This window comes from Callithrix jacchus, chromosome 6, assembly GCF_049354715.1.
Source record: "Callithrix jacchus isolate 240 chromosome 6, calJac240_pri, whole genome shotgun sequence".
NCBI lineage: Eukaryota > Metazoa > Chordata > Mammalia > Primates > Cebidae > Callithrix > Callithrix jacchus.
Genome location: NC_133507.1, coordinates 122,770,864 through 122,783,647, shown reverse-complemented (window position 1 = coordinate 122,783,647; position 12,784 = coordinate 122,770,864). Strand labels below are relative to the sequence as shown.

The 12,784-nt window shown below is 38.7% G+C and overlaps 1 protein-coding gene across 8 annotated transcripts in view; it reads left to right on the top strand.

Moving 5' to 3' along the window:
- The first annotated feature begins 1,061 nt into the window (after nt 1-1,061).
- The window catches only part of CATSPERT (catsper channel auxiliary subunit tau), a 250,019-nt gene continuing 238,296 nt past the window's right edge, over nt 1,062-12,784 (top strand). For all 8 annotated transcript variants that reach the window (XR_013519035.1, XR_013519034.1, XM_078328136.1 and 5 more), the window contains exon 1: nt 1,062-1,337. Coding sequence is in view for 6 of the 8 variants with exons in the window: in XM_078328136.1 (XP_078184262.1) it covers nt 1,107-1,337 (231 nt within the window). In the remaining 2 variants the exon portion in view is untranslated. The remainder of the gene's footprint in view (nt 1,338-12,784) is intronic.

The following is a 12,784-nucleotide window of genomic DNA, read 5'->3' as shown; positions in this document are numbered from 1 at the left end:
AAATTTTTGTGTACTATAAAGAAGTTCTGGAATTTTCTGGTTTTGTTTTGTTTGTATTTATATTTTTAATTTAACTTTTATTTTAGGTTCAAGGGTACATGGGCAGGTTTGTTATATAGGTAAATTTTGTGTCATGGGAGTGTACAGATTATTTCATCACCCAACTAATAAGCCTAGTAACCAAAAGGTAGTTTTTGATCCTCTTCCTTCCTCCCACCCCTACCTCACCTTCAGGTAGGGGCCAGTGTCTGTTGCCCTGCTCTTTGTGTCCATGTGTTCTTGTTTAGCTTGCACTTATACGTGAGAACATATGGTATTTGGTTTTCTACTCCTGTTAAACTGCTTAGGATAATGGCCTTTAGCTCCATCCGCTGCTGCAAAGGACTGATATGGGGTCCTTTAAAGGGATGGGTGACAGCAGGTTGGCAGACCCATGAGTAAATCATTGCAGTTGTCTCGAGTGTGATGTCGCAAACTAGGTGCCAGAAAGGGAAAAGTAAGATTCAGATATTTAGGGTCAGGATTTAAAAATGTGTCCGAATTTCTAAGATTTTGTGGATATGACACTGCTGTATCAAATGACTTTGGAACCTACTAGAAGTTTAAGTGGGTTTAAGTGGGAAGATGAATATTAATGTGTTACGTGCCTGTAGAACAATTGGGTAAAGATGTCGAAGTAGGCTGTTTGATATTTAACATCTGGAGCTCAGGTGATAGTGTAGACGAAGTAATGACTGATACTGTAAATCTTCTAGAACGAAATGGTGAACGGAAAAAAGGACTCACGAGGGGTTAAAGGGCGGACAAGACAGTGAAAGTGGTTGGGCCCAGTGGTGAGGGGCCTTGCTCTCCACCAGCAGGCTCCGACTTCCTTGTAAAGGAGACTAAAATGGCCTGGCAAGTGCTTGCAGCAGACCCTCCAGGCTCGCTAAGCACACACGCCTCTAATGCTGGCCTCCCGCCATTCCCAGCAGGGGCCCCACCTGAATGGGTCACTCAAGGCGGCACGCACAGGCTGGAAAAAGGCATGAAAGGCTGCGGGAGGATCACGCCTGCGCGGTAGTGGGCCGGCGGTTGGGCGCAGAGAGGCCCCGGAAGATGGAGAGATGGAGCCACCCTCGGAGACAAATAGGCCTTTCAACACACTGGATAACAGGAAGGGGCGGGTGCAAGCCCTGTCCCCCACCCCTCTATTGCAGAGGAATCCCTACAGCAAATCGGATATGATGAACATCAGAGGGTCGGATATTTCTTCGGTTCATAACATCTCGGACCAGGGCAGGATGGCCCTGCCTAAAAACAAGAACCAGGAGAGCACCCGGCACCGGCTGCTGAATGTGAGTTGGGGCCTGGACAGGACAGGACCTGGAGGATTGGGGCCAGCAGGGTACCTGGAGGGTGGCCATAGGATTAAAGGGTTCAATGTGTAGCAATTGCATCTTTATTCAACTAGCACACATTGAACCCTTTAATCCTTTTTTTTTTTTTTTTTTTTTTTTTTTTGAGACAGAGTCTCTGTCTCTGTCGCTCTTGCCCAGGCTGGAGTGCAGTGGCGTGATCTCGGCTCACAACAACCTTTGCCTCCTGGGTTCAAACGATTCTCCTGCCTCAACCTCCTGAGTAGCTGGCATTATAGGTGCCCGTCCATGCCAGGCTAAGTTTTGTATTTTTAGTAGAGACGGGATTTCACCATGTTGGTCAGGCTGGTCTTGAACTCCTGACCTAAGGCGATCCGCCTGCCTCCGCCTCCCAGAGTGCTGGGATTACAGGTATGAGCCATCACTCATGGCTCCCTTTAATCCTTTCAACACCCTCTACATTATAGGGTGGTAATACCCAAGGCAGAGTTGCCCTGTGGGACCTTGGGCAGTATTTAACTTGTTTTATTCACTGTTCAATGAAGAAAATTACTACCTACCTTACTTAAAGGAGAATGAAAGGAAATAATGACATAAAGTGCTTAGCACAGTACAAAGAAAAAAGTACAGACTCAATAAAAGTTGGCTTCTGTCACCATCATCATCATCATCACTGGGATTTCATTTATTTTGTTACAGGGCAATACTTCAGAAACTTTAGTTACCCTTGTTTTCATTTGTGAGGTTATTACAGAGTGAATCTGCAGAAGCAAATCTGCATTCTGTCTACAAAGAGAGTTATTGGCCTCCCTAAACTCTTGAGTTTACCACTATACTTAGTAGTACCAGTAGAGCATGAAGACCTAAATGGCAAAGGGGAATCCAATTGAAACTTACCTTTTCAAAGTTGTTAGAGGATTTTAGAACATTTTCAAAAGTCCTTTAGGGAATACTACATCTGTGATAAGTGTCACAAACACTTTCTCATAATTCAGCAGTTGTTTTTTGACTATTTATAGTGCTTTTTGCTATGCAGTCCTTATTTTCATTAATTTTTAAAATGATTGTTCTCTATTTTGTTTATTTCTCCAATTTTTATTATTTTTTTCTTCTGCTAACTTTGGGCTTACTTTGTTTTTGTTATCCAGTTATTGGAAGTGTAAAGTTAGGTTGTTTATTTTAGATCCTTTTTTTTTTGGTGTAGACATTTGTTGTTATAAACTTGCATCTTATAACTGTTTTGCAGCATCCCATAAGTTTGGGTATATTGTATTTCTATTTTTGTTGGTCTCAAAATATTTTTTTTATTTCTATTTGATCTCTTCTTTGACCCATTAGTTGCTCAGAAGCCTGTTGTTAATTTCCATGTATTTGTGAATTTTCCAAATTTCCTGTTACTGATTTCTAGTTTCATACCATTATGCTGATTTTGTATCCTGTAACTTAAGTGAATTTATTTATCAGATATAAGAGTTTTTTTTATCGGAATCAATCTTTAGGTTTTTCCAGCTAAAAGCTCATATCATTAGCAAATAGGGACAATTTGACTTTCCCTTTTCCAATTTGGATGCCTTTTATTTTTTTTCTTTCGCCTAATTACTCTGGCTAGGACTTTCAATAAAGTGGTGAAAATGGGCATCCTTGTCCTATTCTAGTTCTTAGAGGAGAGGTTTTTAGCTTTTCCCCATTCAGTGTGATGTTAATCATGCATTTGTTATATATGGGCTTTATTATGTTGAAGTACATTCCTTCTATGCTAATTTGTTGAATTTTTTTTTTTAATCATGAAGGGATGTTGAATTTTTTCAAATGTTTTTTGTGTCTACTGAGATGATCATTTGGTTTTTGTCCTTAATTCTGTTGATATGATGTTTGATGTTTACTGATTTGCATGTGTTGAACCATCCTTGCATTCCCTGGGATAAATCCCATTTGATCATGGTCTGTTATTATCTTTTTGATGTGCTGTTGGATTCAGTTTGCTAGTATTTTGTTGAAGATTTTTGTATCTATGTTCATTAGGGATATTGACTTGTAGATTTCTTTTTTGTTGTTGTATCCTGGTCTGGTTTTTGCATTGGGGTAATACTAGCCTCAAACAATGAGAACATGTAACTTGCACCATGAATGACAAGGTCTGGCCAATGAAATCAGTTAACTTGCTGGGTTGGAGAAAGGGTGGAGACAAAATTTTCCCTTTTCCTTGATCGTTTTTCTTTTAATGAAACTGTAATTGTTTTGTTTTTACTTGTCTGTCTTAAACACTATACTGAACTTCTTGAGGGCAAGAACACTTCAAGCTGGAATAAGTATATTGTGAGGCATATATTAATAGTTGTGCCATCATACTGGTAAATGTCAAATAATTAATATAAGGTGAGTGAGGATTCAATTAGGGGTAGGAAGTAAGAGTATTCTAGGAAAAGGTAAATATGTGGGATTTTAAAGAGGAGAGTGGGTAAAAAAAATCACTGGGGAGGAAGTGTGGACAATGTGAGTGAATGTACAGCTTTTACAGACTCAAAAAGAAGTGTCACAAGGGACTTCCATTCAAGGTGGGGCCAAAGGTAACAGAGATGAAAGGCACAATGGAATTAACTGAAATAAAAGTTATCTGCAGGTTCAGGAGAAATTCTAGGTGGCATCAGAAGCCTTTATGAGATTAGTGTTTACAATCTTTGCTCAGGATTCTGATAGAAATTTGGCAGAGTTGTTTTGCCGATGATGCTGCCATTGAAGAGAGCTCTGCTAATATGAGAATGAAGAAGGAAAAAGGTAGTAAAATTAGGGGGAAGCATTATTTTAGCCAGGTTGTTAAAGGATGAATTGAACGTTAGTATTCTAAAGGAATTTTTTAACTTTCCAAATTATCTTGTATTTATATTGAAATGCACATTCAAAATAGACTTCTAAAATAAAGGTTATCAAAACATTAGAAAGCATGAGATTACACATCAAATACATATATCAGTTTGATATTTTTATGACAATACAGTAATTGTCATCCAGTTACCTTCAACTATGAAATCATATACATAAAACACATTAAACCAGTCAAATGCAACAATAAAATTATCCAAGACCTATAAAATTTTCTCAATATGACTAAAATATTTGTTATATGATTGATTTTTTATAGTTTTTGGTTTATTTTATATTTAATCAACAAATAATTGTTTATATTTTGGGGGTACAATGTGATGTTATGATAGATATATACCTTGTGGAATGATTAAATCAAGCTAATTGACATAACCATCACCTCACATACTTACATTTCTTTGTGGTGAGAACATTCAAAGTCTGTTAACATTAGCATCATGCTGTGCAGTAGATCACTAAAACTTATTCCTCTTCTCTAATAGAAACTTTGTAACCTTTGAGCAACATCTCTTTTTCCTGCTCCTCAGCCTCTGGTAACTACCATTCTGTTCTCTACCTCTATAAGTTCTACGTTTTTAGATTACACCTACAAGGGAGACCATGCAGCTTTTGACTTTCTGTACCTGGCATTTTTCACTTAGCATAATGTCCTCCAGGCTCATCCATGTTGTCGCAAATGACATAATTTTCTTCTTTTTTTTTAAAGGCTGAATAGTTCTGTTGTGTATATACACCACATTTTCTTTATATGCTCTTCCACTGATGGGTACTTAGCTTGCTTCCATATCTTGGTTGTTGAGAATAATGCTGCAATGACATGGGAATGAAGATATCTCTTCAGCATATCATATATGAAAGCTCACAGTTAACATCATACTCAATTCCTGTAAGTTCAGGAACATTGCGAGGATATCCATTCTCATCACTTCTATTTAGCATTGTACTAGAAGTCCTAGCCAGAGCAATTGGGCAAGGAAAATAAATATAAAGCATCCAGATAGGAAAGGAAGAAGTGAAATTGCCTCTATTTACTGACAACATGGTCTTATATATGTCTTATATTTGCTGATGACATGATATATACTTTATAAACTTTAAATACGTCACCAAAAACTGTTAAAACTGATAAATTCAGTAAAGTTGCAGGATACAAAATCAACCTACAAAAATCAGCAGTGTTGTTATATACTTTGAAACAAAAATTTCAACATAACTAAGAGTTTGTTGTACACTTTAAAAGTTGAACAAAGCAATTCTTAAAAAATATGTAACAACAAAGATTCCTCAGAAGTTGATACTTATAAATAAGACCATGTTTATTGGACTTTTGCAAAGGTTGAGGATCAATATAATTCTCCTTTTCAGGTTAAATTTTTAATGGCCAGTTTCTCCTCCTCCTCTCCCACTCTCTTCCATTTATCTCCCCTCCCCCAACTTTCACTCTACTTTTTAAATACTTCTTAAATTTATATTTAATGTTTTATAGTTTTCAAAAGTGTCATACTTTTAAAAGCCTGACCATCATATGTAGTGATATGCACAAAAAAAGGAAATTGTACGAACCCACAATTTTTTTATTTTTTTTGAGGCGGAGTTTCGCTCTTGTTACCCAGGCTGGAGTGCAATGGTGCGATCTCGGCTCACCGCAACCCCCACCTCCAAGGTTCAGGCAATTCTCCTGCCTCAGCCTCCTGAGTAGCTGGGATTACAGGCACGTGCCACCATGCCCAGCTAATTTTTTGTATTTTGAGTAGAGACGGGGTTTCACCATGTTGACCAGGATGGTCTCGATCTCTTGACCTCATGATCCACCCGCCTCGGCCTCCCAAAGTGCTGGGATTACAGGCGTGAGCCACCGCGCCCGGCCGAACCCACAAATATTAGTTAGTGATGTTACTCTGGAGTAAATCACACAGCTAAAAACCAAAAGCTGTCAGTTTATTGCCCCATTCTAGCGTACCTACTATTTTAAGAAATACAGTTTCAATTCTTTTCCTAACTGATCACTGAAGGAATATTAGGATTACTTGCAAGCATAATTGCTGCTATCTGTGGGAGACAATACCTAGTTCACATTAGGTTAAGACCAGCATGTTGCAATGATGATCATTTTTAGTTAGGAAGGAGATCTTGAGCCACTTTTTTTGAGACGCTCCTCTGGGTAGCAGATTTCAAACTCACTGATATTAAAGTGGTGGCTGTATTTGGTATTACACCGACAGTCCTCAACTTACAATGGTTCTATTTATGATTATTTGACTTTGTGGTTGTGTGAAAGCGATATGTATTCAGTAGAAACAGTACTTCAAAGTTTGAATTTTGATCTTTTCCCCGGGCTGGCTATATGCAGTATGAATTAGCATGCCGGGCAGCAGCAGTGAGTCATTCTTTTTTTTTTTTTTAACTTTCAGTACAATATTCTATAAATTACATGACAAATGGACTTTGTGTTCAGTGATTTTGTCCAACTGTAAGGTAAGTGTTTGAGGATGTTTAAAATAGCTATGCTAAACTATGATATTGGATAGGTTATATGTATTAAATGGGTTTTCTGCTTAGTATTATTTTCAACATATAATGAGATTATTGGAATGTAATCTCATTGTAAGTTGAGGAGCATCTGTATTGCTGTATAAAAAATTGCCACAAATATAGCAGCTTAAAACATCATTATTTATTAGCTCACACCTCTGTAGGTTGGAAGTTAGGTACAGTGTGGATATGTTCTCTACTCAGGGTATCACAAAGCTGAAATCAAGGTGTTGGCCAAACTGTGTGCTTATCTCAAGCCTCTGGGGAAGAATCTATCTCTAAACTCATTCAGGTTGCTGTAGAATTTAGTTCTTTGTAGTCGTAGGGACTGAGGTCCTCATTTCTTTGTTTGCTTTCAGCTGGGAACTGCCCTCAGTTCCTAGAAGCCACAATGTATTCCTTGCTATATGGTCTTCTTCATCTTCAAAGACAGTAACAGAAAATATCTCATGCTTTAATGTATTACTTTTCAATCTGACCTGTAGACCCAGATTGAAAGGACTTGCTCTGGTTTGAATGTGTCCCCCAAAGTTCACGTGTTGGGAACTTAATCCCTGCTGCCGCAGTGTTGAGAGACGGGACCTTTAAGAGGTGATTAGGTCATGAGAGCTTTGCCCTCCTGAATGAAATAATGCCATTATCCTGGGAGTGGGCTCCTGTTAAAAAATATGAGTTTGGCTGCCTTTTTCTTCTCTTATCCACTTGCTTTCCTCTATGGAATGATGCAGCATAAAGACCCTCACCAGATGTGGGCCCTCGGACCTTGGGTTTCCTAGCCTTCAAAACTGTAAGAAATAAATTTCTTTTCTTTATCAGTTACCTAATCTGAGGTATTCTGTCATAGCTACACAAATAGACTAACACAGGATTTGTGAGTAGGTCAGGCCCACCCAGAGACTCTCCTTAATTTAAGATGAACTGATTTGGACCTTTAATTAATCTGCAAAATTCTTTTACAGCAGCACTTGAATTAGCGTTTGATTCAATAACCGGCAGAAGGTGTGTGTTCACTGGGGCCAAGAATCTTGGGAGCCATCTTAGAACTCTGCATATGATAGGGGTTAAAACACAGAAAACCAAACATCGTGTGTTCTCATCTATAAGTGGGAGCTGAACAATGAGAACACATGGACACAGGGAGGGGAACAGCACACACTGGGGCCTGCCAGGGGGGTTGGGTCAGGGGAAGGGGTTGGTCTCTGTGCTCTCAACCCTCTGGGAATATAGAAGTATTCTAGTAACACTCCTCTGTGTTAAAGGCTAGTCCTTTCTCCTTGCCTGATGATGCAGAGGCTTCTGAATTTCAAGATAACATGGATTTTCCCCTATTCCCTTCAGGATCCACCCCCACCTTCCCCTTTGGCTACCAGATCAATAACTAGGGTTAAGTCATGATGTATTCCAGCTGGGGAAGTGCTGGGTCAGCTAAAAGAAGAAAGGTACTATATCCCAAAGAAGATGGAGAACCTACTGATATCTACTGTCAGGAATCAGGATAATATGTGTGGGGCTAGATCCTGAGGGTGTTGAATTGTGAACAGAGAGTAGAACACAACATTTCAAACAAGATAGCGCTTACTGGTATGGAAGCATTTTCCTGTGTTGCAGGATTTCACACCTGGGGAGGACCCTGGGAAGTAGGGCTACAATACTGCTAGGATGGCTTTTGGAAGTTTGGAGAAAATGATTTTAAGTGTAAACACATGAGCGACTTTGTCAGCAGGTGAAAGCATGAATCAAAGACTCAGAGAAATGGGCATAGTAGAGTGGAAATACTATATATGGCTAGAAAAGCCACTGTATGACTATATGTCCTGGAAGGATTTGGTGGATTCTAAGTTTACCAAATCAATAAGAAACATACTGGTGAAAAGGGCACCAACATCACTGAGAAGCAGAGCTGAACTCCCCAGTATCAATAAAGATGATAGAATCTTGAAATCATAGGGCTTAGGAAGGTATAATTATTGTAATGTGTGATAAGGTCAGTGGAAGCCAGGCGGCATATCAGCAGGCAGGCATGGGGTAATTTATAGAGCGCATATTCTTAGAGACAAGAATGAGCAATCAGCAAGAGTATTTGCTTAATTTATACAACAAAACAAAATCAATAATGGATGCTTAGGAGACTGAAGACAGCTGCCTGGATAAAAAGTCACAATACCTTAGCTAGTTTCTGAATGTTAGTTTTCATACCTGGAACCTATTATTTCAGGGAGAGGCCAGATGCTTAGGGAGGACCCTATAACACCATGGCAAATGTAAAATTAATGATATCCTCATTCCTTCACCAAAGGAACTCAGCCATTTACTTGATAATTGTCGACCAGGGAAATGAGAATACCCAAATATTTTGAGGATTGTGGGATACAGGATCTAGTTGACATTACCGTCCAGGAACCCAAAGCATAATGTCGCCTCTGTTAGAGTATAGGTTTATAAGGCCAACTAATAAATGGAGTTCTGGCCTAGGTCTGGCTCAGAGTGGATCCATACTCCCATACAGTGATCATTTCCTCATTCCCTAAATGTATGATTACAATGGATATGCTTGACAACTGGCAGAATTTTTTACATTGATTTTTTTAATCTGTAAGAGCTCTCATACTGTGAAAGGCAAAATAGAAGTCTCTGAAATTTCCCTACTCTTCTACCTTGGCCAAATAGTAATTCAAAAACAATGTCACATCTAAGAAGGAATAGTAGAGATAATTTCACTTCTAAAGACCTAAAGTATGCAAGGGTGATAACTTTCATTCCATCCCCCATTTAATAAATCTGGCTGGCCTTTACAAAAGTCTGATGGATCCTGAAGGATTCAATCAAGTAGTAACCCCAGTTGAAGCTTCTTTGCAAATGCGTTATCTTAGGTAAACTATATCAGTATGAACTCAGGTACTTTTTACATGGTCATTGACTCTATTGTTTTAAGAAAGGGGGACCACAAACAGTTCACATTTAGTTGGAATGGCTAGCAGTATACATTTGTGGCTATGACATGGGCTCCATTAATTATCTTGCTCTCTCTTATAATATGGTCTGTCAGGACCTGGACCATCTGGAGGTCTGCAGAACATCATATTCATCCATTTTATTTATCTTCATTGGACTAGATGAGCAGGGAGTGGAAAGTACACTAAAGGCCACTCCAGAGAATGGCAGATAAACCCTCTGGAGATTTAAGACTTTGACATATCAATAAAATTTTTAGTAGTCCAGTGGCCTAGGACATGCTAGGGCATCCCGTACAAACTAAATGACAAATTATTGCATTTTGCACATCCCACAGTCAAGAAGGAAGCACAACTATGGTAGGCGTCTTCAAGTTCTAGAGGAAAGAGACACATACTTCCTTTACCCCATACTATGTGACACCAAAGGCTGCCAGATGGAGGGATGTTAGCAAAATGATAGAGTAGATATCTCCAAGTTCTCTTTTCAGAGCTCTGGAAAATAGGCAAATATTTACTACAACCAAGCGAATGCTGAAGCAACAAAAAGGTAACTTAAAATCAGTAGGAAAGCATCTGTGATGTTTTCCTTGCACTCATCCCAACCTCTTCCTTGACTTAGCAGCAGTCTTGAAAGTGCCAGTCCATATTCCCAGTGTGGGACCCCAGTCCTTGCTTCTGGAGGGAGCAGAGCAGACCTTATTCTCAAAGAAGAGTGTTTGTCTGTTCTAACCTGTCTGGTGCCTACTTTAAAGACTGACATAAGTTACTGGCCTTTGTTTCACCTAACTTGGAGCTTATTCAAGAAGGAAAAGTAGCAGGCATTATTCTAAAAATTTGTAAGAAAACCAGCCAACCCATGGCCATCTGGGGCAAAAGATTAGAATTGAGATACAATAGAGTACCAAGACACTCTAGGGAGAGAGTTTCTCTGAGAAATTAGGACATTCAAAAGTGCCTGTGTATAAAGGGGAATTAAGAAAAACACATGCATGTCCAAGACAGGATGTACACTAGGGAGAGACTTGAGAAGACTCTAAGCTTTCATCTTTGGCTGCTCTATAGGGTTAGTACAAGGAGGAAATGAATGATAAATGAAAATGATCAGAGATTTACAGAGATGTAAATTACCTGGCTAAATGTTGGAGGAGTGTCCTAACACAGACAGCTAATTTTCAAAGATGGAACTGAGAGAGTTTTTCTTTTTTATTTCTTTTTTTCTCTCTCTCACCTCTCTGTCTTCTCTATCCCCGCCCCCCCGCCCTCTGTTTCTCATGTGTCTCCTGGAGGTGAAGGAAACATCTGTTAAAGGAACAAAGACTTTAGAGACCACACATGAAAAAGAATATGGACTTTACATAAATAGTTTAGAAGTCACTAAACAGCTGCAGTTCACAGCAAGCAAGCAAACAAACAAAACTATCCTGAGAGGAGGAAGAATCTAATTTCCAGGGTTACCAACTTACAGTATTTAAAATGTCTAATTTCCAACAAACAACAAAGCATGCAATGAAATAAGGAAGTATGGCCTCTTCACAGAAAAAAGTGAACAAAAACTGTCTCTGAGGAAGTGCACAGACATTAGAATTTTTAGACAAAGACTTTAAATCAACTATATTTAATATGCTCAAAGAGCTAAAGGAAACCAGGAGAATAGAGTAAAATAGAGGGTATCAATAAATAAATGGAAATGATAAAAACTAAAATTCTGGAGCTGAAAAGTATAATAGCTAAAATAAAAAAACCCACTAAGAGTTAATAGGTTTAAGCAGGCAGAAAAAAGAATCCGTGCCTTGAAGACAGGACATTTGAAGTGATCCAATCTGGGGAGCATAAAGAAAAAAGAAAGAGACTTGTGGGACACCATTAAGCATAGTGATATATGCTTAATGTGAATACCAGAAGGGGAGAAGAGAGAGAGAAGAAAGCCTAAGAGACCTGTGGGACACCATCAAGCATAGTGATATATGCTTTATGTGAATACCAGAAGGGGAGAAGAGAGAGAAAGAACAAAATAATGTTTGAAGCAATGACTGAAAACTTCCCAAATTTGATAAAAGATAGGAATCTACACATTGAAGAATCTCAACAAACTCCAAGAAGGATAAATGCAGAGAGATCTGTACTAAGACACATTATAATCAGTTGTCAAAAGCCCAGGATAAAGAAACAATCCTGAAAGCAGAAAGAGAGAAGCAATTTGTCATCTACAAGTTATCCTCAATAAAATTAAAAGCATATTTCTCATTAAAAAACCCATGGATTCCAGAAGATAGGGATGACATTCTTAAAGAGCTAAAAGAAGTGCTGTTAACCAGGAATTCTATAACCAGAAAGACTATGCTTCAAAAATGAAGGAGAAATTAAGATATCTTTGATTTTTTAAAAGAGACAAAACAAAAAAACTGAGGGAATTTACCATTAGTGGACATGCCCTACAAGAAATGCTAAAGGGAGTCCTTCAAGGTGAAATAAAAGGACACTAGACAATAACTTGAAGCCATACAAAGAAATAAAAAACACCAATAAAGTTAACATCAAAGGTAAATATGAAAGTCAGTATCATTGTGTTTTGGGTTTGTAACTCCTCTCATTTTCCATGTGATTTAAAAGACAAATACATAAAACAGTAATTATAAACGTATGTTAATGGCACACAATTTTTAAAAGATGTAATTTGTGATTGCAACAAAAGAGGAGGGCCAGGTGCAGTGGCTCATGCCTGTAATCCCAGCACTTTGGGAGGCCAAGGCAGGTGGATCACTTGAGGCCAGGAGTTCAAGACCAGCCTGGTCAACATAGTGAAACCCCATTTCTACTAAAACTACAAATAATTAGCTGGGTGTGGTAGTGCACACCTGTAACCCCAGCTCTCAGGAGGCTGGGACAGGAGAATCTCTTGAACCCAGGAGGTGGAGATTGCAGAGAGTCGAGATTGCACCATAGCACTCCAACCTGGGTGACAGAGCAAGACTCTGTCTCAAAGAAAGAAAGAAAAAAAACAAAAACAACAACAACAAGAAAAGGGGAGGATGAAGCTATATAGCTGTAGAGTTTTAA